General features: G+C 37.6%; 1 protein-coding gene across 1 annotated transcript; it reads left to right on the forward strand.

Annotated features, from left to right (window-relative positions):
* Nucleotides 1-6,638: 6,638 nt before the first annotated feature.
* Nucleotides 6,639-21,138, forward strand: spaca4l (sperm acrosome associated 4 like). Its single transcript, XM_044170667.1, has 3 exons — nucleotides 6,639-6,790; nucleotides 16,880-16,990; nucleotides 19,370-21,138. The coding sequence occupies exons 1-3, from the start codon at nucleotides 6,739-6,741 to the stop codon at nucleotides 19,600-19,602; spliced, it is 396 nt and encodes a 131-aa protein (XP_044026602.1). The 5' UTR covers nucleotides 6,639-6,738; the 3' UTR covers nucleotides 19,603-21,138.
* The last annotated feature ends 434 nt before the right edge of the window (nucleotides 21,139-21,572 follow it).

Raw genomic sequence — 21,572 nt, forward strand, 5'->3', positions numbered from 1 at the left:
CTTTTTTGTCCTTCACTTTCTTTAAGACTGCAGTTCTGCCCTTCTGCCACATAGTGTCAGTAGAGAGCTTAGTACTTTTGAAAAGCTGTATTTTTCCACATTTAAATATATCTGAGGCACTACTTGTAGCAGTTGGATTCAAACGTTTAATATGAAAAGATATTGAAACACAGAAGGACCATAAAACACACAACTGTACCTGCATTCTTAGTGTATATCTGTGTGTTTTTGAGCTTTGTAGGAAGATTTCCTGTGGTGATAGTGGGAAAGATGCTTGTCTGGCTTGTGTGGTTGCAGTGACATTTCACATGACTGAGTAACAGCATTGGTGGGAAACATACACAGACACACACAAAACAAATATACACACATCTAACTGCACTGACACGATCATAAGATCTCAGTCAGGCTTATGTAATTATTTACATTTATTTAATTAGCTTTTGGATGTCCTTTAACCTTTTCATATATGGGGAAAAAAGTCACAATGGAAATTCCAAATCAGCAAAACACATCTTTTGATTTTAAAAAATGCTGCCCCTGTATCTAGTTTACGCCATAGAAACACAGAAAACACTTTCAGACACAAACAGGAGAAAACACTATGCTGTGACTTCTTTATATATGACTCATAAAATCTGTTTTTCCACTTTGCACGGCAGCTGTCTTTGGCAAAATGACTGGCAGGACTGAGTTGTCTTCATGTGGCTGTACCCTGTCAATTTTTCCAGAGGGAAAAGAGGAGGAGGTTCCCTCATGACTCAGGAGAACCTCAAACCACATCTCGGGACCTGCCCTTCTCCTCCTCTACTCCTCCCCTTGTTTCAGCAACTCCTTTTAACTTTGTGAGGAGGAATCCCCCGTTTTTATAGTTGGTGAGTGTCTCCTAATGTCCAGACTATCTTCCTCTAATGGTCTGCTGAAAAATGCAAGGTGTGTTTGGCTGGAAACAAAACCCCAAATGTGGCAAGAAAGCAGCTCCAAGATTGTTTGCAGAGTAATAATCATGTCAGTTCAGCTGCTCATACTGTAGTCATGTGAAATGTTCAGCCTCTGCTTTGCCACACCCAGAAGCCATATTTCACCATTTTCCTCTCAGAGGTTTCTTTTTGGCATGCCTCTCTACAACAGATACAACTATAAAGGAAATATGCCAGCCACAGAGACTGAGACCACATGCAAAAATATGTATTGTCGATGTGCCTTTTTAGAGGCTTTACTCTCCACATGTGACGCGTCAGTCGTTGCTGAGGTTGGCAAGAATGTTACAAATTCATTGAAGCTCTGACTTGACAAGACAAGTTGAAGCTGATAAATCGCAGGCAGTTCGGAGAACTTCGCCTCCTACAGTGCCCAGAAATAAAGTATTCACCCCTCTTGGAAGTTCTCATGTTTTGTTGTCTTACAACTTTGAAGCAAAGTAGGTTTCATGTGGCCTTTTTCTGACACCAATCAACAGAAAAAGACCCTTAAATGTCAAAAGTGACAACAATAATACAAAATATTTGTTTGCAGAAATATTCACCCCCCTCCAGGAGACTATTTAGTAGATACTTCTTTGGCAGCAGTTACAGCCTCAAGTCTGTGGTTAGGTCTCAGTCAGCTTTGCACATCTGAATGCTACAAAATTCCCCCATTCTTTGCTCAAACTCAGGTTGCCACAAATTATCGATTGTGTTGAGATCTGGACTCGGATTTGGCCACTCCAGGACATTAACATTGTTGTTTTTAAGCCGTACCTTTGTAGATTTGGCTTTATGCTTGGAGAAAAATCTTCTTCCAGGTTGCGGGTTTCTTGCATCTGCATCCAGCTTTTCTCCAGGATTTCCCTGTATTTTGCTGCATTCATTTTAGCCTCTCCCCTCACTTTAGAGTCTCCCACATGCCTTCTGGCAAACTGTAGGCCAGATGTCATGTATGATTTTTAGCCGTTCTAGCAGCGTGGCTCTGGGTATGGGAACGTCAGTCTGTCAGCCGCAGCCACTTTGGTCCGGACTGAAATATCTCAACAATTATGAAATGGATTGTCATGAAATTTGGTAGACATTGATGATTCCCGGAGGATAAATTCTACTGACTTTGGTGATCCCCTGACTTTTCTACTAGTGCCACCAGGAGGTTCACATTGTTTTTTGTATTTAGTGAAATATACTGAACAACTATTTGCCATGAAATTTGGTTTAGATATTCATGGTGCCCAGAGGATGCATTTTACTTTTGAATTTTCCTGTAGTACCACCAGCAGGTCAAAGTTTTCACTTATTTTAATTTGTCCAACAGTTTTATTAATGACCAAATATTTGCAAAACTAATGACATTCCCATCAGTCTCAGCTGTACTTTGTGTTTAGCGCTATTTAGCAAATGTTAGCATGCTAACACGCTAAACTATGACAGTGAACATGGTAATCATTGTACCTAACATCAGCATGTTAGCATTGTCATTTTGAGAATGTTAGCATTTAATTCAAAGTGCCGCTGTACCTAAGTACAGCCTCACACAGCCGCTAGCATGGCTGTAGACTACAACTGCACAGTTCTTCAATCTCAGCCTCTGAAGCTTGTTACTCCCTCTGAAGTGTCACAGGTCTCTTGGTGGCCTCGCTCACTCGTCTCCTTCCTCCTCCAGACAGATTTACAGCTGTGCCATACTCTTTCGATTTCTTAAAGATTGATTCAACTGTACTCCAAGTAACTGTGAAATGTTCTTGTATCCGTCCCCTGACTTGTGCTTTTCAATCACATTTTTGTGGAGTTGCTTGGAGCGTTTCTTCGTCCAACGGTGAAGGTTTTGCCACAATACTGACTCACCAAAAATTGAACCTTATACTGCAATCAACTGAAATCCCTTGGCTACACACAGATGATCTCTGTTTAACTAATTATGGGACTTCTAAATGCAATTAGAAGTCAAAGGGCTGAATACTTATGAAAACATGTATTTTGTATTTTATATTTATAATTAATTTAGATCACTTTGTATAGATTTGTTTCCACTTTGACATTTAAAGGTATTTTTCTGTTGATCAGTGTCAAAAGAGCCACATTAAATCTACTTGGATTCAATGTTGTAAAACACCACAACATAAACTAGCTGTTTATGTTAATATTTAAACTTCCCTGTTTTTGTTTCTCCTCAACTTCATGTCATTTCCCTATTGACTTTGCTGACAATGCTGTGACTGATGGAATAAGGATTAGTTTGGCTGGTTTCTCCCACACTCCCTCTTTCTAAGTGACAACAGTTGAGAAACTCAGAGGATCTGTGGGCACAACAATAGAGGCATTTCACCAGGCCCAAACAGCCTCCCACTCAGAAAAGTATTTCAAAACGATGACTCTGAAGATGCCATTTCATAACTGTTCCCCCCTCCAGGAAACCAAATCATGCCCCTTTTTAAAGTTACATGCAGAGATAATCATTAAACGGCTCACGTTGACATTTCATGGCTCCAGTTGTCAGTCATTCGCTTAATGCTTTTGTTGTCTCTCTCCAAGGATGTTTGCAAACATTCGGAGGCAAACAGACACAGAAAAACTCTTGGGGACAAACTCTTGGCAAGACCAGACTTGCTAATGTGAACAATTTAAGTCTTTGAAGTCCTGTCTGTGAAATGAAGTCAAGGAAAGCTGTTTCATCACTGTGTCTCATTTATCAAGCTCCGAATGGGAGGAAGGATCCACAGAAACCTCCGTTCCTCAGTTTTGGTCTGAGCAATTGATTCTTCTGCAACACTTGTTTTACACTTCAAGCCATTCAAACACATTGTTATCTGGAAGACACACAGTATTTGCATCAGTGACAAAATCTGTGTAATTTCTAAAGGCTAAATACAGGGCAAACATGTCACTGTTAACCCTTTTCTAACTATTTTGAGCCAAAACCACATTTGGAAAAATTTTATATTTCACCTTTGAGATTCCTCATGCATCACTTCTCAACTTCAAAGCAAACCACGAGACCTGGTTTTACTGAAAAACAAACACAATTATGCAAAAAAGTGACCCAATTACAGGTATAGTAGTACAGAACTCCCCACACTGTAGCTTCAGTGCAAATATGAATCTCTTCTTCACATTCACAAACTTCAATTTCTCATGCAGAGTTTTCATTCACACGTTTACAGAGGGTGATGTACTGTACAACCACAGGCTTTGAAATGATTTCTGAGCATCATTTCACAAGGTCAAAATCTTAGCAACTTTTATTTGAGCCCTTATTATTTCGACTGTCTGAGAATCATCTGGTTGTTTCAGCTCTGGTAATATTTGGGTTGCATTACATGCTGTTGTACACAGTTGTACAGCACGTATATTATATGGTGGGTTTTTCTGTTTTCTAGAAAACAAAGAATCCTGCACACTGTCACTTAAACTGAACGCTTTGGTTTCAATTATTAGCTTTACACAGATCATGTCGGCTGCATTATACTGTTCAGGTGTTGCTGTCTGTTATTTTGTAAATGTGTTGTGGCTTTAGTTGCGGTACCGCCTCCAGGAAAACCTGCAGATAATTTGACTGACATCTGAGGGCTGAAACGAAGCCAGCTAAAAATCAAGTGTCACTTCTTATTATTGCTTCCAGAGCACTCACACATACTTGCTTGTCAGGTGGAGTAAAAGATTACTCTGAATATTAAGAGTTTGCATACGAGTTGACTGTGTGTAATTTATGCGTAACCTTAGATCAGTTACAGTATGTTCTGCAGTGGTTATTTTATAACATTAGTGAAACGGTATTACTGCTTTAGCTGATGTTCACAGTGCACACTAACAGGAAATACAGAGGAGAGATCCACCAAAACAGGGGCAGACGTAATTATTATTAAACCACTATAATTTTTTATTTTTTTCTTTAAAATGTCCTATTTCCTTTAAATTTCCTGTAAATAACGAGTGCAGAGGCTACCAAAATAAGCTTAGAGTCAATGGGAGTAGTCCTGACTAAGTAGAAGAAGTGGATAATGAGGAGTTGACTCAAGAATTACATGTTTATTCATGCACCAAGAGAAATATAAGTTTATACTGTATGATAGGACCTTTTGGGTGTTCCTACCAGCTGCTGTGGACCAACATAACAGCCTGCCTTTGCCTTGCTGTATGTTAAGACTACTGTCTTGTACTCGAAGAACACAGTCAAGCTAAAAAGAGGCTGCTGGGCCAACATCAGTTGAGGATTGTCCAGCAGCTGTGGAGGAACTTTTCTTAAGCTGTTGATTTACCAGGAGATTTTAGAGAAAATAGTAAATTCTCTATATAATATATTGTATGTGCGTGTGTTGAATACAGCTTCAGGCCATAATAAACTGGGATACTGCATGTGATCTGTTAACTGAATCACTTTGAACAAGAGGTGTGGTGGATAACTGCACCAGGAGAACAAAAAGTAATTATTTAGTCAGTTATGTTAAAAAAAACAAAACACACACACTTCCAATCATGGTTGATTTGTCCCTGAGAAGTTCTTCGTCTTCTTATGTTTTTATGTTATGTACTGAGTTGTACTCATGTGGATCTTTATTTTTTGGTTTGTATTTTATTAGTTTGCGCTGATGAAATTTGGGTTTAAGATTCTGTTGTTTATGTTGCATGATTTGTGTGTAAGATCTTTGGAAATAAATGTTCTGACTTTAACATGTTACCCGTGGATTTGTGTGTTTTGTCAAACCATAAATAAATCAAATCAAACTTTAATGAGTTAAGAAAACACCTTTGTTTTGTCCTTTTAAATGATTCTTTTAGTCCAATTAGGAGAGTTTTCTCAACCCATAAAGGAACTTTTAATTCACCAGTTTATCTGGAAATGTTGAAGTAACCAATTTTGTTAGAACTGTGGTCTTCACTGGACAGCAATGGGGTTAGTATCCCAGAAAAATTATAATTTTTACCAGATGTGAGATGCAATAAAGCACACTAGGATCTTCATAAAGACACATTTAAGTCCCAAAGAAATACAAAAAATCCCAAAAGATATGCATTACTTCAGTGGTATGGGCACTATTATGGATTAAAATCAGAGGTGGAAGAAGTATTTAGATCCTTTAAGTAAAAGTACCAATACAACAAAGTGAGCAATCACACTCATACTTAAGTAAAAGTACAGCAAAATGTAATTCAAGTATCAAAAGTAAAATTACTTGTTCTGCAGAAAAATTGCTCGTTTAAAAAAAAAATCACTGGTTTAATCTTTAAAAATAAATGTGATGTATTTAATAAGTTTATCATGTGTTTTGTAGGTAAATTGATATAGTGGAGTAAAAAGTACAATATTTGCCCCCGAAATGTATAAAGTAACACAAAATGGAAATACTCAATAGAAGTACAAACACCTAAAATGGTACTTAAGTACAGAACTTAGTATGTATGTACTTAGTTACCTTCCACCACTGATTAAAAGGTCATAAACTCACTTTTGAGCACCACCAAAACACTATAAATCCATATAGGGATATTGTAAAGACACATGAGGGGTTAAATACAACATCACCATGCATGATGTAATATGCCCCTACCTGTGAATCACACAGGTGGGAGAGCGTAAAAACAAACTGGGTGGATATTCCAGGAGACCTCCTCTGATTGAATAACTGTGACGTTTGGATGGGAGGGGGAAGATTATAAATGCAGGGATGGCGGATAAAAAAGTTCGTTGTTTGATCAATAACGGTCTGAGTCCTCACAGGCAGCCAGCCTCTCCTGAAAGTCCAATTTATAACCTTATTCCTGTCTTTTTTCCAAGATGAACAGAGTTATTCTCCAGCTTATTGCAGTCGGAGTCTGCTTTGCAGTCGGTAAGAAAATACTCTAAATTATTATTATTTTTATTTTTTCATTATTTTAAAGCGTTTTACTTGCAACTTGGCCTTAAAAACAGAATTTATGCAAACTGAACAGCCTCATATTTCAAAGAGAACGTTTAAATATTTTCCTCGACAAAATCTACGTTTTTCTACATGAAGTTTGCTGCGTCTGTTTTATTATATCATGTGTCTGCAGTATTGCTGCGTTCAGAAGTAACATCTCATTTTTGCAAGTTTTAGATTATGTTAATTTTCTAGATTTTACTTCTGCATCAAGCTTTTATGTTTTCCATGGTACAGACGAGAAAAAATGCTCTCCTTCACGTTTTTTCCTGGCAACACGAATCAGATCCTGTCATACAAGTTTTGTTCCAGTTAAAACTGGAGTCAAAGTATTTGACTGTTCTGGAGGGATTTGGGATGTGTGTGTCATGTTTTTTTACGTTTACTAGATGTGCCAAGTGCTGAAGGGTGCAGAGCTGGAGGCTGTTGCCTGACTGGGTGTGTTCAGTCTTTATGCCAGGGGTGTTTTCACATCATTTTAGGGGCAGGGGGCCCAAAACAAGATGTGGACACCTGTTCAAATCTGACAATTTACCCAGTGATGCATCAGTAAACAAAAAGTAAAAGGTACATCGAGTTGTGTTATGCAAATTCACAAAACTGGCAACACTAATTTCAGGTTAATGTAGTCATGTGTTTTGGTTACTGTCATATTCTGATGAAATCAGTTATCTCTTCCTGGTTTTGCAGGGTGTGTTTTAGTCTCTCATTGTTAGTCAACTCATTTGACTGTTTCAGATGAGATAATGAACAGTGAAGCTCTCATTGTAACATCCCCTGTTTGGTTGTTATATCCAAACTCTCTCAGTGACATCTGAAAGAGCCACCAGTCAAATGATTTGGGATAGTTGAAATAGTTAGCTAAAGTAATAAAAACAATGTTGAAATAGTTAAAAAATAATGAAAAGTTGAAAAAGTTTGCTAAAGTTAATGAATAAACAGTTGAAATAGATAGCTAAAAGTAAAAAAAAACTGTTGAAATAGTCAGCTAAAGGTAATGAATAAACAGTTGAAATAGTTAGCTAAAGGTAATGAAAAAACAGTTGAAACAGTTAGCTAAAGGTAATGAAAAAACAGTTGAAACAGTTAGCTAAAGGTAATGAAAAAACAGTTGAAACAGTTAGCTAAAGGTAATGAAAAAACAGTTTGAACAGTTAGCTAAAGGTAATGAATAGACAGTTGTGGAGGAAGATAATCACACAATCATAATGCAAGAAAATGGTTTAATAATTTACCAACGTTTCGACATGAAATATAAAAAAGCTGCTAAATATTAGAATGATACATGTGATCAAAAGTTAGGCATCTCCATATGATTATCAAAAAGGATAGTGTCTAGAATACAACCTTATCATGACACATAATGTTAGGAGAGACCAGGCAGATCATATTGTAATTATGTGTGTCCTGGAAAGGCTGTATTCTAGACACTATCCTTTTTTATATTTATATGGAGATGTTGTTTTGACATTATGCATAACTTAACTTTCCAATCAAACTGCTTCCCTAAGCAGAAGACACCGCCTTGGACTCTTGGAATGTATAATGTGCATTTTTCACTAATTTCCAACATTTTACTGAAGAATTACCAACAGATTTACCTCGTAAGATTCAACAGAATGAGTTAGATTCTGCCAGATGAAACGCAGTAGCTGCAGAGTTTTGCTGTGTTTACCATCTGTGCACATCCCAGGCTTTACTCTAATGCTATTATTACAGGTTGGGGTTAGGCTGCCTTTTTGTGGTATGAGGATGTTCTTTTTTGTGTTTTTTTCCAGACATTACTAAAAGACTGAATCATGTCTCAACCTGCCAGCCACTGCATGAGAAATTCCTCACCCTGTAACAGTTGAGGCTTCGCCCAAGCCTCATATTTCCCTTCTACAGAGGGTCTGCAGATGGGTGCGCTATAAGGGCCATTTGTTCTTCTGCTATTGTGTTTTGAGGCTGTTGTAGTCCATTTTTTGTCCTTGGGATCCCCTCACCTCTGTTGTTTCTGTCTCCTGTTTCAAACCACACCCATCGTAGCGGGAAACTATATTCCCATCCTGGCTGCTTTTTATAGTTTCAGGTGAAAACTTTGACCTTAAACCTACAAATACTTTACTTAAGTAGTTGTTTGTGACAGAAGAGTGATCCACAGATGCAGATAATTACATACTGAGGTTTCCCATCTCCCTGTACAAGTGACCAGGAGGGATGAATATGTGTGTGTGTGTGTGTGTGTGTGTGTGTGTCCTCTGGGCAAAAGTAAATCATTTCAGATGGGGGTCTGGTTGACTTTTGAAGTCAACATGTTACAGGCTACTGAGAAGTTTCCCCAAGCAACTACTTTTACATCCATATGGAGTTGGGAAGAGAAAGTCTAGAGAGGCTGTTGACTGAACGAGATACTGAAATGGAGGTGATGTTAATTTGTACAAGCCGCATTTTGATCTTTGATTTTAAGACATTTTAACCAATCGCTTTTTTTCTGGGTTTACCAGTGCAATATACAAATAATGTAGTCATTGTAATGAAACGTAGAAGCCTTGGCTGTCCATGCTTGTTTAAACAATTGAAACAAAGGATAATGAGAGTGTACAAGTACAAAGAAATTAAGAGAAAAGAAATGATAAAATAAAAATACAAAACAAAACTTTGTAAGTAGAACCAGAAGAGAACAAATTATCTTTCTGCCAAACATTTAATCCGAGTACTCATCTCATCAATGCTGGCGGCTCCCATCCTTCAAGGATGTCGGCATTGTAAGCTATAATCTATCATCATTTACACCCAAATGCAAACCAAGAATATTTACACAACACACCAGACCCGCCTGGGTGTATTTTTCTTCACCTTTTGTGAGGTTGTTAGAGGGTGATGATTATTCCTGTCCAGAGGAAGCTTTGATGGCAGTCTTTGCATATTTACCCACACATTACTTTTCATAAACTTGTTTGCATATTCATCTCATGACATGGCATCTCATTTCAACTTTCCATGCACAGTAGGTTTGGTGCTGTAGCACATGACTCACATTGGGAGGTTAATTTTGGCCAGTTTTTCACTGTTTTTTTCCCCCACATGTTCCCCACAGTGAGCCGAGACAGTCAGAATAATACAAAGCTTTTATTGGTGAATTGGACCTAAAAGTGTGATTTTTCAGCTTGTGGGAGGCTGGTTTGAGCCACACTTAACTGCTTTTCAGCTGCTTCTGTTGGTCACGCATGGATACGCTCTTGTTGAGTTAATGTTGACACTAAAAAAATACTTGTTTTAACTAGAAACAAACTATTGTAAGATCTTTTGCAACAATGATGCCCTCAGGTGGAAATCTTTGGTACTGACACCTCCCAAAGCACTGGTTAAAGGAAAGATGCAACGCATAACACACTATCAACTGCATCAGAGCTGTTATTCCTCTGTAATCACTTTTATTATTTTCTTATTCCTTAATGTTAGATTTAACAGGATTTTAATTTGTTATTTTCTCTCTCTCCCCTTGTGTGTTTTGAGTTCCTCAACATGTTCTTGTAGTAGATCCTGAAGGGCTGATGCTCCATGATCTGTAGTTTTAGTGACGGAGCACTAGAGGGCAGTATAAGGCTGACGCTGCGCATTGAGGGTAATTAGTAATGTGCCACACCGCAGAGTTCAAACAGGTCCCTTGCTGTCAAACTGGATGTCAAAGCAGAAAATCTATAAACACTTAATCTAGTTGAATTTCTATTTCTTTTTGCTGAATTTGTGACAGAATAACTCACTATAGTATTCAAATATCATCCTCAAATTTCAGTTTACTAAAGAATAGTGCTCTTGTAACTTAACTAGTGTCAAATTATTGATCTACGCCATCTCTTAATTTTAGATTTGTTGTTTACAAATTCTGGTATTTCTACATATTTAAGGTTGTAAATCCTTTTCAGTGAGTTTAGATTGTAGGGCAGATAACCTTACTCAAGTACTGCAGGTCAGTTTTGAGCTACTGTTCTGCTACTTTATACTCAACTACAATATTATACTATTTACTCCACTACATTTATATATATGTGTGTATGTGTGTGTCCTACTCGCATGCAACCACACAACTCGTCTTGTATTTGCAATTGGATGTCACCCTCGTAATTGTAATATTGTATATGTATTGTCTGAATAATGACTGCACTTTGGATTCTTTGAGTACTTTGCTGATATTATTTCTTTAATGAAGTAAATAGTTGAATGCAGGATTCTACCCATAACAAAGTATTTCCACACTGTTGTATTGCTACTTTTACTTAGTCTGGATCTGAGAACTAGTCCCTGCTGGTTACTGTGACGCCTGGTTTAAGACATTTTGTCAGCACTCAGGACTTCCAGCGAGTCGTCCTCTTTCCACCAGCTGCTTTTTCCTCAGGTGTGTCCTTTCTCATGCACCTATCGCGGGGGTGCTGATGGCGGTGTGAGGGGAAGTGACATAAAAATGCTCCACATGAGTTTCCAGTAATGAGAGACACATTGTTCATACTTTCATGCCACAATGTACTTGAAGAAGCACAAGGGTGGGTTTTTAAATGCACCGACGTTGATCATTTCTCCTCAGCCATCTACGCCTTGATAATTACTCAGCTATGTAGGGCGATCTCTCACACGCCAGTCTCCTCTGTCTGTTGTTCGTTGTTGTCAAACGTGATTGACTGCGCCTGTTTTTGTATAGATACATACTTTGAAATCTTCTCTCCAGAGCCTGTTCTTTAAGGCAATGTGCTGTTGTGTAGATAATCTGTTGGAATTAAGTGAAGGTGAAGACACAACCAATTATATGTTGAGACACTTCTGCTGCTGAACAAACTGTCTGCTGTAAGTGAACATCATTAGCTTCACTGTTCCTGTGTGACTTCACCTCAAGACTCTTCTCACCTCGATAATGAATGACAAAAGTCCTAGGCAACACAGGTTTGTTTGTGTAAATGTCTGTGTGTATATGGATGAAATTACTCAATAGCTCAGAGGATCAGGTCAAACTGGATTTCAGCAGCAACACGTTGTTCAGCATTGCAGATCGCTTAAGTATTGCTAGGCGTGGCAGCACCGAGGTAACATGATACTTACTTTTCAGTGAACATTTTACTGTTTTGCTATTTGGTACACAGGTTTGTAAAAGCGTCAGATATTTGTAGGTGCCTTTTAGATATATTTATGGAGGTTTGTTGTCAGATAAACAGACGTTTTGTGTTTCCCTGATAAAAAAATCTGTTTTAGTTTACAACAGGGTATATTTTAATTTGTGCGTACGAAATTATATATCAGTAGGAGCAATAAGAGAGGACATGAGGATTGTCAAAAGTCTCTAAGTTGTCAGCTCTACTCACACTTGTGTAACTGAAGCCAGCATGACAGGGTGTGGGGGTTGTTTGTGTATAAGGGTGTGAGTGTGTTTTTATCTCTGAAGTAAAGAACTTGGAATCGAGCTGTTCCACAGGATTATACTGGTTTTATTTTAACGTGTATACATCTGCTGCAAGGTTTATTTGTTTTAAACGTTTTACAAGTCAAATCCTCCTGTTTGTGCTGGAGTTTAAGTGAGTTTTGGTCGTGTTCCCCAATTCTCTACCATTTACTAATATGTTCATATGGGAAAAAGTTAACCAAAGATATCAGTGCGTGTGATTTTTGAGTGTGACGTAATAGATAGTATTTTCCCACAATGCAATTGAGGAGCTAATCAGCTGGAAAAAATGGTGAATGGTTGATGAGTCAGCTCAGTAAATATCTCAACAATACAGCATTAAATCTTTAGAAAAAAATGTCTGTTCTCTACGTCAAATACTAGAGTTAACTATTTAATCAGCCGTTCCTCTATTTGAGTATTTGCTTTACATGTTAGTTTTTGTAAATGTAATGTGACACTCAATGTGAGATTGCGTGTTAATCAATTAATTGTTTGAGTCACTTTTTTGGCAAAGGTGCCAAACATCTGCTTGTTCCACCTTTTAAAGATGCACTGCATTTCCCTGTTTTAATAAAGTATATTGAATATTTTTTGGTCTTTGACTGTTGGTGGACAAAAAAAAGCAATTTGAATGTGTCACCTTGGGCTCTGGGAGATTGTAACAGGCATTTTTCAAAAATTTCTGACATTTTAGACAAAACGATTAATGAACCAAGAAAATAATTGGCAGAATAACTGATAAAGAAAATAATTATTAGTTGCAGCCCTACATTATTCAGACCAGTGACTTTAAAGTGAGACTGTGTACCTTTTCTTTAAAGAAGAAATAGCACATTGAACTTCTTACAAATAAAAAGTTGAATTCATAAGCAATAAAACGCACCAATGCGCACTTCATTACACTTAGGGATTTTACTTGGTCTGGTATGACCATTAGCTCATGGTGGCTAATGTTAGCAAACTTTAGAAAATATATTACTGTGTAACTAACATTACTGAATCAGTGCCACTAGTGGCCATAATGGCGGCTGTTACATGGCCCCTGCTTTAAAGTCATTTTAGGTTATTTTTTGTAGTAGTGAAGATTTAAGATTCAAAGCTTTATTGTCCTATGCAGTGGAATTCTCAGCTTGTTGTCTTCTCATATTATCATAGAAAAAGAAATATTTAAAAATTAAAAAGAAAATATAGAAGAAACAGAACAGGAGAGGAAAGTGATTTTTAGAGGCCTGAATAGGTTAAACCAATGGTTGCCAAACATTTTCTGCTTGTGACCCCTCATTACAGTGTGCATGTCTGAGATGGCAGTCATTTTCCCTGCTCATACTATTTCATTTGAGTAATTTCTAGGGGCCTGAAGAGGTAAAACGATGCAGTATTTCACAAGGGAAAAATTCAGAAAATTAAAGTCAGAAAAATGAGGATAATTTTGTATAGCAGAATACATTTTTTTTCTTATTTCTTGCCCAGGAAATCCTCACGTGTCCACTTCAAAAGTATTTCATGATCTGGGCCCCGACCCTAGATTGGGAACCACGGGGTGCAAATATACTGTATTTCACAATGAAAACATTAGAGACGAGTCAAAAAAAAAGGAAATTTGTGTAGCAGAATTAAATTTATTTCCTACCCTGGTATCACACCTTGATACACTAGATTAGAGCATTCCTTGGGAGGACTCATGCAGGAACTGAATATTGTATGAATTTGAAATTTGAAAGTTGGATCTGGGCTTTAATACTAAGAGTTGTTATAGTTAGACGACTACATTACAGTTCAAATTCACAAAATTGAGCTGTACGATGCATCAGAAGTAACATATGTGAATTTGAGTTGTGGGAAGTGGGGATTTCCTTTTTAAAATCCTCACAAAGTATGGATTTCACACAGAGGAAACAGCCCATGTTAAAGGCACCTTGAGGCACAATAAGGTAAAATACAGCAAAAATCAGAGGGGCTTTTCTAACGCTTTAATAGTTTAAACTAACTAAATTAATCTTGATCAAACAAACACAAAGAAAAGGGAACTTTCCAGACATGTTTTTCTTTGTATAGTGATTTCAGTCTGTACTTTCCATAACAACTCAGTGGCCCTGACTGAAACTGGAGCAACAGGTTTCTAACAATAGTTCGCTCCAGTTGCTGAGTATCTACCCTCCCAGCTCTGAGTCACACACTGAAGTTTCAGCCTCACAATGCCATCTTTTAGGCTTGGTGCGTCACTATGGCAACAGAAAAGATTGATTAGGTTGTTCTGACTTCATTCGCAGAAATCTGGGCGTTTCTCAAACCCATTTCCTGGGGAGAACGTTCTTGTCAGACGTTTGTGGAAGAAGGAATTCGCAATGTCACGAGCACACAGAACGCTGTTGACAGTTTGAGACGTTGCGTTCTTGCTGGTATTGCGCAATACCCCCAGCACAGAGGCCGTATGCAAAATAACCTACCCTGAGCTCAGCTGATTACGCCACAACTGTACACTATGTAATGTTTATTTATAACAATAAAGCAACGACAGTCCCCTTTCATAGTTTCACGAGCCAAGAATTTTCTGTAGGCTACATCACAAGCCAACGGTGGGAAAAAACTCTGGTAAAGGCTATTGTTTGTGGTTCACGTTTGATTTAAAGAAGAGTAAATTAATGTAAAATAACTATTTAAGATCAAAGATGGTAATGTAGCCACCGTGTGTATACATTACCGAGAAGCAGCAGAGGAGGCTATCTTAGCGTTTGTCTCTTTGGCGTTTGGCTGACTGTACGTTATCTTATAAAGTTAAAGCAGCACTTAACTTTATTAATAATGTAAAATAAACAGAATAAATACGATACAGTAGATAGAAATGTTAAAGGTATAAAACATGAATAACAGGTTTCTCCACAGTGATGCTGTAGGCCTAATTGTTAATATCCAGCAAATTTCCAAACACCCAGTCTTACAATTACAATCAGTCAAGACTATCATTTGATAGTGTCTTCTCACAAAATCCTGCGGGAGAACCCTGGATGAAGAGGATAAATTACTATAGTTTCCTTGTGCAATCAGTCGGGGGTAGGAAAATGGAATAGCATAGAATAACATAGGTAGTGATGATTTATTTGAGTAACTTAAATTACTTTATACTCCGCATGTTTACCTTTATACCAAAAGAGTTTCACACTCACATTTGAAGATAAAACAAGTCTGATAAGCCTTGTACAGTCAAGTAGTTTATTATCTAAGCTTATTCATATAGCCCATTACATGTCTCAGTGTGCTTTACAGGCCTATGTAACAATAGCCCCCGCCAGAGCCATAAAAGATGTTATACAACTGTTTTCACAGGCTGTAGTACTCTTCATTACGAGTAAACTGATGCATATAACTGATGAAATTTTTAATCTGTGGTTGTGTGTTGATTTCTGCCCTTTGAAGATTTATTTCCTGATGTGCCTCACATTTATTACTACATGCTGCTCTATTTGTCCACTTTGCATACAGTATAGTGTGCATGTGAGCTCACTCTCTGAACTGTATTGGAAAATCCTGAGCTGACAAACATCCTTGATGTTGATGATAACCTTTTAGACCTGTTATCTGTAAGGCAAGCTTTTGTCAACATACCTTGACAATAAACCGACTTCAGAGTTCCTGTTATGCAAACTAATGGTTTGAATTTACAGGTTCTACACAGGGTACTATTATCTGTAGTCTGCAGTCACTTTTCTGTGTCTGGAAACTTATTTACAGCTTATTACAGGTGTTAAATGAAACTGGTTAAATGGCCCAGGTTTTATTTATATAGCTCAAAATTTGTCTCAAGCATGAACCTGTATCGTTAGACCCTCAATTTGGATAAAGAAAAACTCAAAACACACAAAAAAACGAATAATAACTAACTAATATTGATAACATTTGAAAGCATTTTCATCACAAGTTTGGGACTAGGAACCATTAGTTTATAAATCAATTAGTGGATCAACAGGGAAAAAAAATCTAATGGGTGGAAATATTGGAGAAACCCCAGGAAGAGCAACTTGGGAGAAATCCCTCTTCCAGGACGGATAGAATAGGTGTCATGTAGGCCTATATAAAGAGTAGAAGTGGCAATAGTAGAATTACAATATAGTACACAACATAATAATAAGTAAGTAAATATTAAGTGTAATAAGTTAAACTGTTTCATGCAAAGTGTAAAAGTGTTAAGACTGAATCAGAAAAGAGAAAATCCAGGTGCAACCAAGAGCTGGTATGACTTAGACCACTAAACCTCCTCTGTGCTACAGGTCAAAGGTCACCCATTTGTCTCGTCCATGATAACTGACTTTGTGTCGTTATTTATTATCTCATAGTCAACCATGTAAGACCTTTTTTAAAAGCTACACTGCATCATCTGAGTGGATGGTAAACACTGAAGCAGTCTCAGTTCTCAGCAAAGGCATTTATTCCAGACCAACATGAAAAGATGTTTGCTTGAATGCAGGCGTATTTATCAGCCTACGTCCAAATTATAGCCTGTTGCCAACCTATTTATGCTAATTGTGCTATTCTTCGTCCTCTTTCCTCCTTGCCTCCATTCCTCTATGTCTCTCTCCTCCCTTCCCCTCCAACTCTGTTGATACCAGGTCAAGCTCTGCAGTGCTACAAATGCCAGATTGGTTTGGGGGAACTCTGCATAACCACTAAAACCACATGTGACAGCGGAGAACAATGCTTCAGTGGTGTTGGGAAAGCAGGTAAGGAGCTAAACATCTCACCAGACAGCATTCTCACTCACATGAAACCCCACCAGTTGCATTCTCAAAATCTCTGTAACTGCAATAAAGGAGGATAATTTGGCGCTTATGAAAGCATTTTCATGAAAATGTGGAGATTAGGGTTTTTATTATGCTGAACGGATTACTTGATTATTCAAGTGGTCGATCAACAGAAAACATTTTTTAGTCAGTTAAGCCAATGATTCCCAACCTGGGGTACTTTCACCTCAGGGGTTACTTCTGCAGTTGAAACATGGAAAGATTGTGGAGTAGCTCAACTAATTAACTAGTGAATTTACAATAATCAGAAGCTGCCATGTATTGCTGCTATGTATTCCAATGAGAATTGCTCGCCTGGCGCATACACCAAAAAAGTTTTCTAGCTTCCGGGTTTACTTCCGGGAATGCGGCCCCCTGAATATGCACAGTAATGTCTCTCCCGTTGGCCCTGCCTGCAAGTTCCTGCTCGGCCCATAGACTTTACTCCATGGATCAAAAATTCATAATAGAGTCATAATTTACCTTGTTTGCAGTTTGAGGTGTCCTGTCAACAGTTTTACAGACGTCTCTTTTATAATGGTGGCCTATGGGGAAAATGCTTTTTGGGCCGCAGGGGAATTTTTCGTTGCAATACCGCGAGTGGCCACTGGAAAAATTGGCTGCAAGGCTGAGCGGCGGTGCCGTATCCAGGTCTGATTATATATCCATGGTGAAAACTAGTTGGCAAGTGAGCAGGTTGAGATAGTTAGCTAAAAGTCATATATAAGCCAATGAAAATGTTAGGAAAATAAACAGTGGAAATAGCTAAAAATAATGGGGTTAAACTGTTCTCCCAAAATAAGTTTCATGACCAGAAAATGTGGGAATGGGCCTACTGTATTTACTTCAGTATAGTTGTTCATTTTTAATGTGTAGGTGTGATGAAAATCCAACCAAATTCCCTTTATTTCCTACTGTAGGATTTGTAGATACAGTATGTTAACACAGGGAATCCCAATGCTACTGAGGGGTATGATTAATGGGGATTAAGTAAAATAATCCCCAGTTGCAGCTCTAGACACACACTCAGCTTTTGTGCCTTTATGTTTATATCAAGTGTTACAGATCACAGATGTACCTCTTACCATTCTGAGATATGTATTCACTTGTTTTTAAAATGGTTATTATGATTGCTAATGTCTGTCTCTCTTCACTCACAATAGATAAATATCCACAGGTTGGTTCAATGTCTCCTTTAACTTGTCGCTGTTAAATCATTCTTCCAACCTCAGTCAGAAGGCTCAGTACATAAAAACACTCATTCATAATATTGGCAGTCTATTTACAAACTGGATTTTAAGATTTGGGAGCCTAATAGTAAATATATTAAGCTGTCGAGGGAAAACACTCCAAAATGTCAACTTAAAATAACTTTAGGCTTAAAACAACTGTATCCTAAAGGATCATGGTTGTGCATGTTTTTGTGAATTTACCACAAATCACACATTCTTTTACATCAAACTAGCCAACTGTGCTGTAGAGTTTTAGTTTTCTTTAATTTGTTTGTCCTATTCCCCTTCCAAACAGCAATCAGTTTCCTTTCATTTATATACAGAATGAGCTTGAGTTGTGAAATTCATCATAGTAAACATGAATTCTAAATTAACTTCACGTTAATGATAATGTAACTTTATATACCTCAACAAGTTTCAGGAGTGAATGCGGAAGGAGGCTGCGGAAATGAATGGAAAACAATGGCTGCCTGAAGTGGTAGTGAAAATAAATACAAAAATAAAGGTCTGTCAGATGTGAGGGTCTCCTACATGTTGAACATTTCTTGTTAAATCAGGAGTGCAAATAATTATTTGTTTTTATCCTATTTTTATTTTTGGAGTGCACAAAGACTATTAGTCTGATCTAAGCCACAGTCAGGGTCAGACTTCAGATAGACGTCTACATTCATCTGTTGCACAAAGCTGTCTGGGTCTTGACTACCTTAAGTACTGACCTGACTGAGCATATCAAATGCTGTATATTTCCAACAGGTTACTGCAATTAAAGATATTTAAAGATTCATGTCTTCAGTAGGATATGTTGACAGTAAGAAAAAGATAGATTAACTCCAGCGTTATCCTTTAAGGAGTAAAAACTTGCAAAAACACTAGTAGGTGATATAAGTGGCATTTTTTCCCTTGTCGGCCTTTTAACTGTAGTTAAAACCTATACATTTCCAAAACTTGTGTAAGGTCTTCAACTAACAACAACATGCAGTGTAGAAGTGCATACGTCTCATTGTTCAACTCCAACCAACCATTTCAGTCAAACACAATGAACAATAAACACTGACGGAGATTGTGTGTGTTTGCTGTCGCTCCACAGTCCGCTACATGGATATCAAGATGAAGGGCTGCTTAAAAGTGGCCGAGTGCAACCAGACCAAAGACGTGACCTTCCCCTCCAGCAGCTCCAACAGCACCACCCTCTACAGCATGACCAAGACGTGCTGCGATACCAACCTGTGTAACGCTGTGCCCGGTCTGCCCGGGACCTCCGGGGTGAGCCTGGCCCTCGCCACCATCACTGCTCTGTTTGTGGCCAACATCCTAGTTTGACAGAAAATACAGTGGATGACACAAAGTGCATACACACATAAAACACACACGCATGGGTCTTGTGTTTACTATCCTTGAGGTGTATTGTGAGTTTTGATTTCACACAAGTGTTTGTATCAGTTAAAATTTAATTCCCTCTTCTGTTTTGTATTTTTAGATTGATCAGTCAACTGTCCCAGTCCTCATTTCACTATAAGGGGTATTAAAATGTTAGTTGACAATTTAAGTCTAAAACAAGCGTGTAACACTGACATCAAAGATGATTTAAGATGTCCACCACATGCTTAAAGTGCCCTGCAATAAACTTTCTCCACTTGAATGAATAGTATGAAGTTTAGGTACAATGCTATGAGTGTCAATAGCTGAATCACATCAGGTCAGTTACTGCCATTTCAGCTTAAAGGTGTAGTGCAACATTCTGGGAAATGCGCTTATTTGCTTTTTTTTTTTTTTTTTGCTGCCAAGAGTTGGATTAGAAGATCGATTCCTCTCTGTCCATTAAATCTGAAGTTACATCTAGCAGCCAGTTAGCTTAGCTTAGCATAAAGACTGGAAAAAGCTAGCCTGGCTGTGTCCGAAGGGGAAAAAATTTGCCTACTAGAACCTCTAAAGCTCACTAATTAACACGTATCTCATTTTTTAAATCCATAAGTAATCCTTGTAAAAGTTGTGTTTTTTTACACACACTTCACTTAATTTGTGAGCTTGGTTGTAGTAAGTGTATTCTTTGACCATTTGACATAGCCAGGTTAGCTGTTTCCAGTCTTTATGCTAAGCTAACCATCTCCTAGCTTTAGCTTTTACTGTACACACATGAAAGTGTTCTTATCTAACTCTATGCAAAAAGGGGAATAAGCATATTTCTCAAAATGTTGAACTATTCCTTTAATTTATTGCCTTTGACCTGCTGTTTTGTCATTTTAGAGTCACAATATTCAAATGCCAATATATAGATTTCAAAGCATTTCTCTTTCCTTTCATTCATTGCCATTTCCTTTGTGTTCACTATATAAACGTGTTGCTAACACAATGTAAATTGTCTCTTGGCTTATGTATGGTACTGTCTGTGAAAATAATAATTTTTCTTTTGCTGGTTTTTGCTTTTTTTGACACAAATAACTCCATCAATTCTGTGTTTAACCTGTTTTATTTTTTATATTTGTGTCAAATCCACACTGCAAATTACTCAAAATGTGGAGTAAAAGCTTTTGCTTATCTTGCTAGTTTTAAATGTGTGTGTGCGTGTATGTATGGGTGTATATATATATATATATAAATATATATGGGAAGAACATGATTAAATTGATAATTTGAGATATTGAATTAAAATTGAGATTGTAGCAATTTGAAATATGTCAGGGCTGATCTTTAGATATTCAACACAAATCATTAAAGATGAGTTACACATTCCTGAAACCAACACTTTTGGCATTGTTTTCCAAAAAAAAGAAATGTGTAGGCCTGTCTGAATGTTTTTGTGAAACTGGTTATGTAGACAATTTGAAGAATGTAATAAATATCCAAATTAGGGGAAAACGTGTTTGTGTATATTGGTTTCCTATTTCTGATGTCTCTCAGCTCGTTGCCATCTTGCAGGACCGACTGGTTCTTCGGGTTTCAGTTACCCCTGCGGCAAAATGTAGTGCTGCTACTGTATGAAGGCGCTGCCCTAATTTCAGGTTTTGACACAGAAGTGACATTTTTAGTTTATGAGGAAATTGCAGGTCTACAGTTCAAATCCAAGAAAAGCTGCTTGCAAACAAGCAGAAATAATCAATAAATAACCCAAGTAGGATGTTTTTATAAATTTCCTGAGTCAAGTGTAGTCTGGCCTTTATGATCTGGAGGCTTTAATGATGTAAAAGTTGGGAGATATTTCATGAGAAAACTGTGTGTTTTAAGTATGAACCAATATCTTGGGTTTTATAACACAAACTGACTGTTTTTACTGGTTTTCTCCATATTTCAGT

This window comes from Siniperca chuatsi, linkage group LG17 (assembly GCF_020085105.1).
Source record: "Siniperca chuatsi isolate FFG_IHB_CAS linkage group LG17, ASM2008510v1, whole genome shotgun sequence".
Lineage (NCBI taxonomy): Eukaryota > Metazoa > Chordata > Actinopteri > Centrarchiformes > Sinipercidae > Siniperca > Siniperca chuatsi.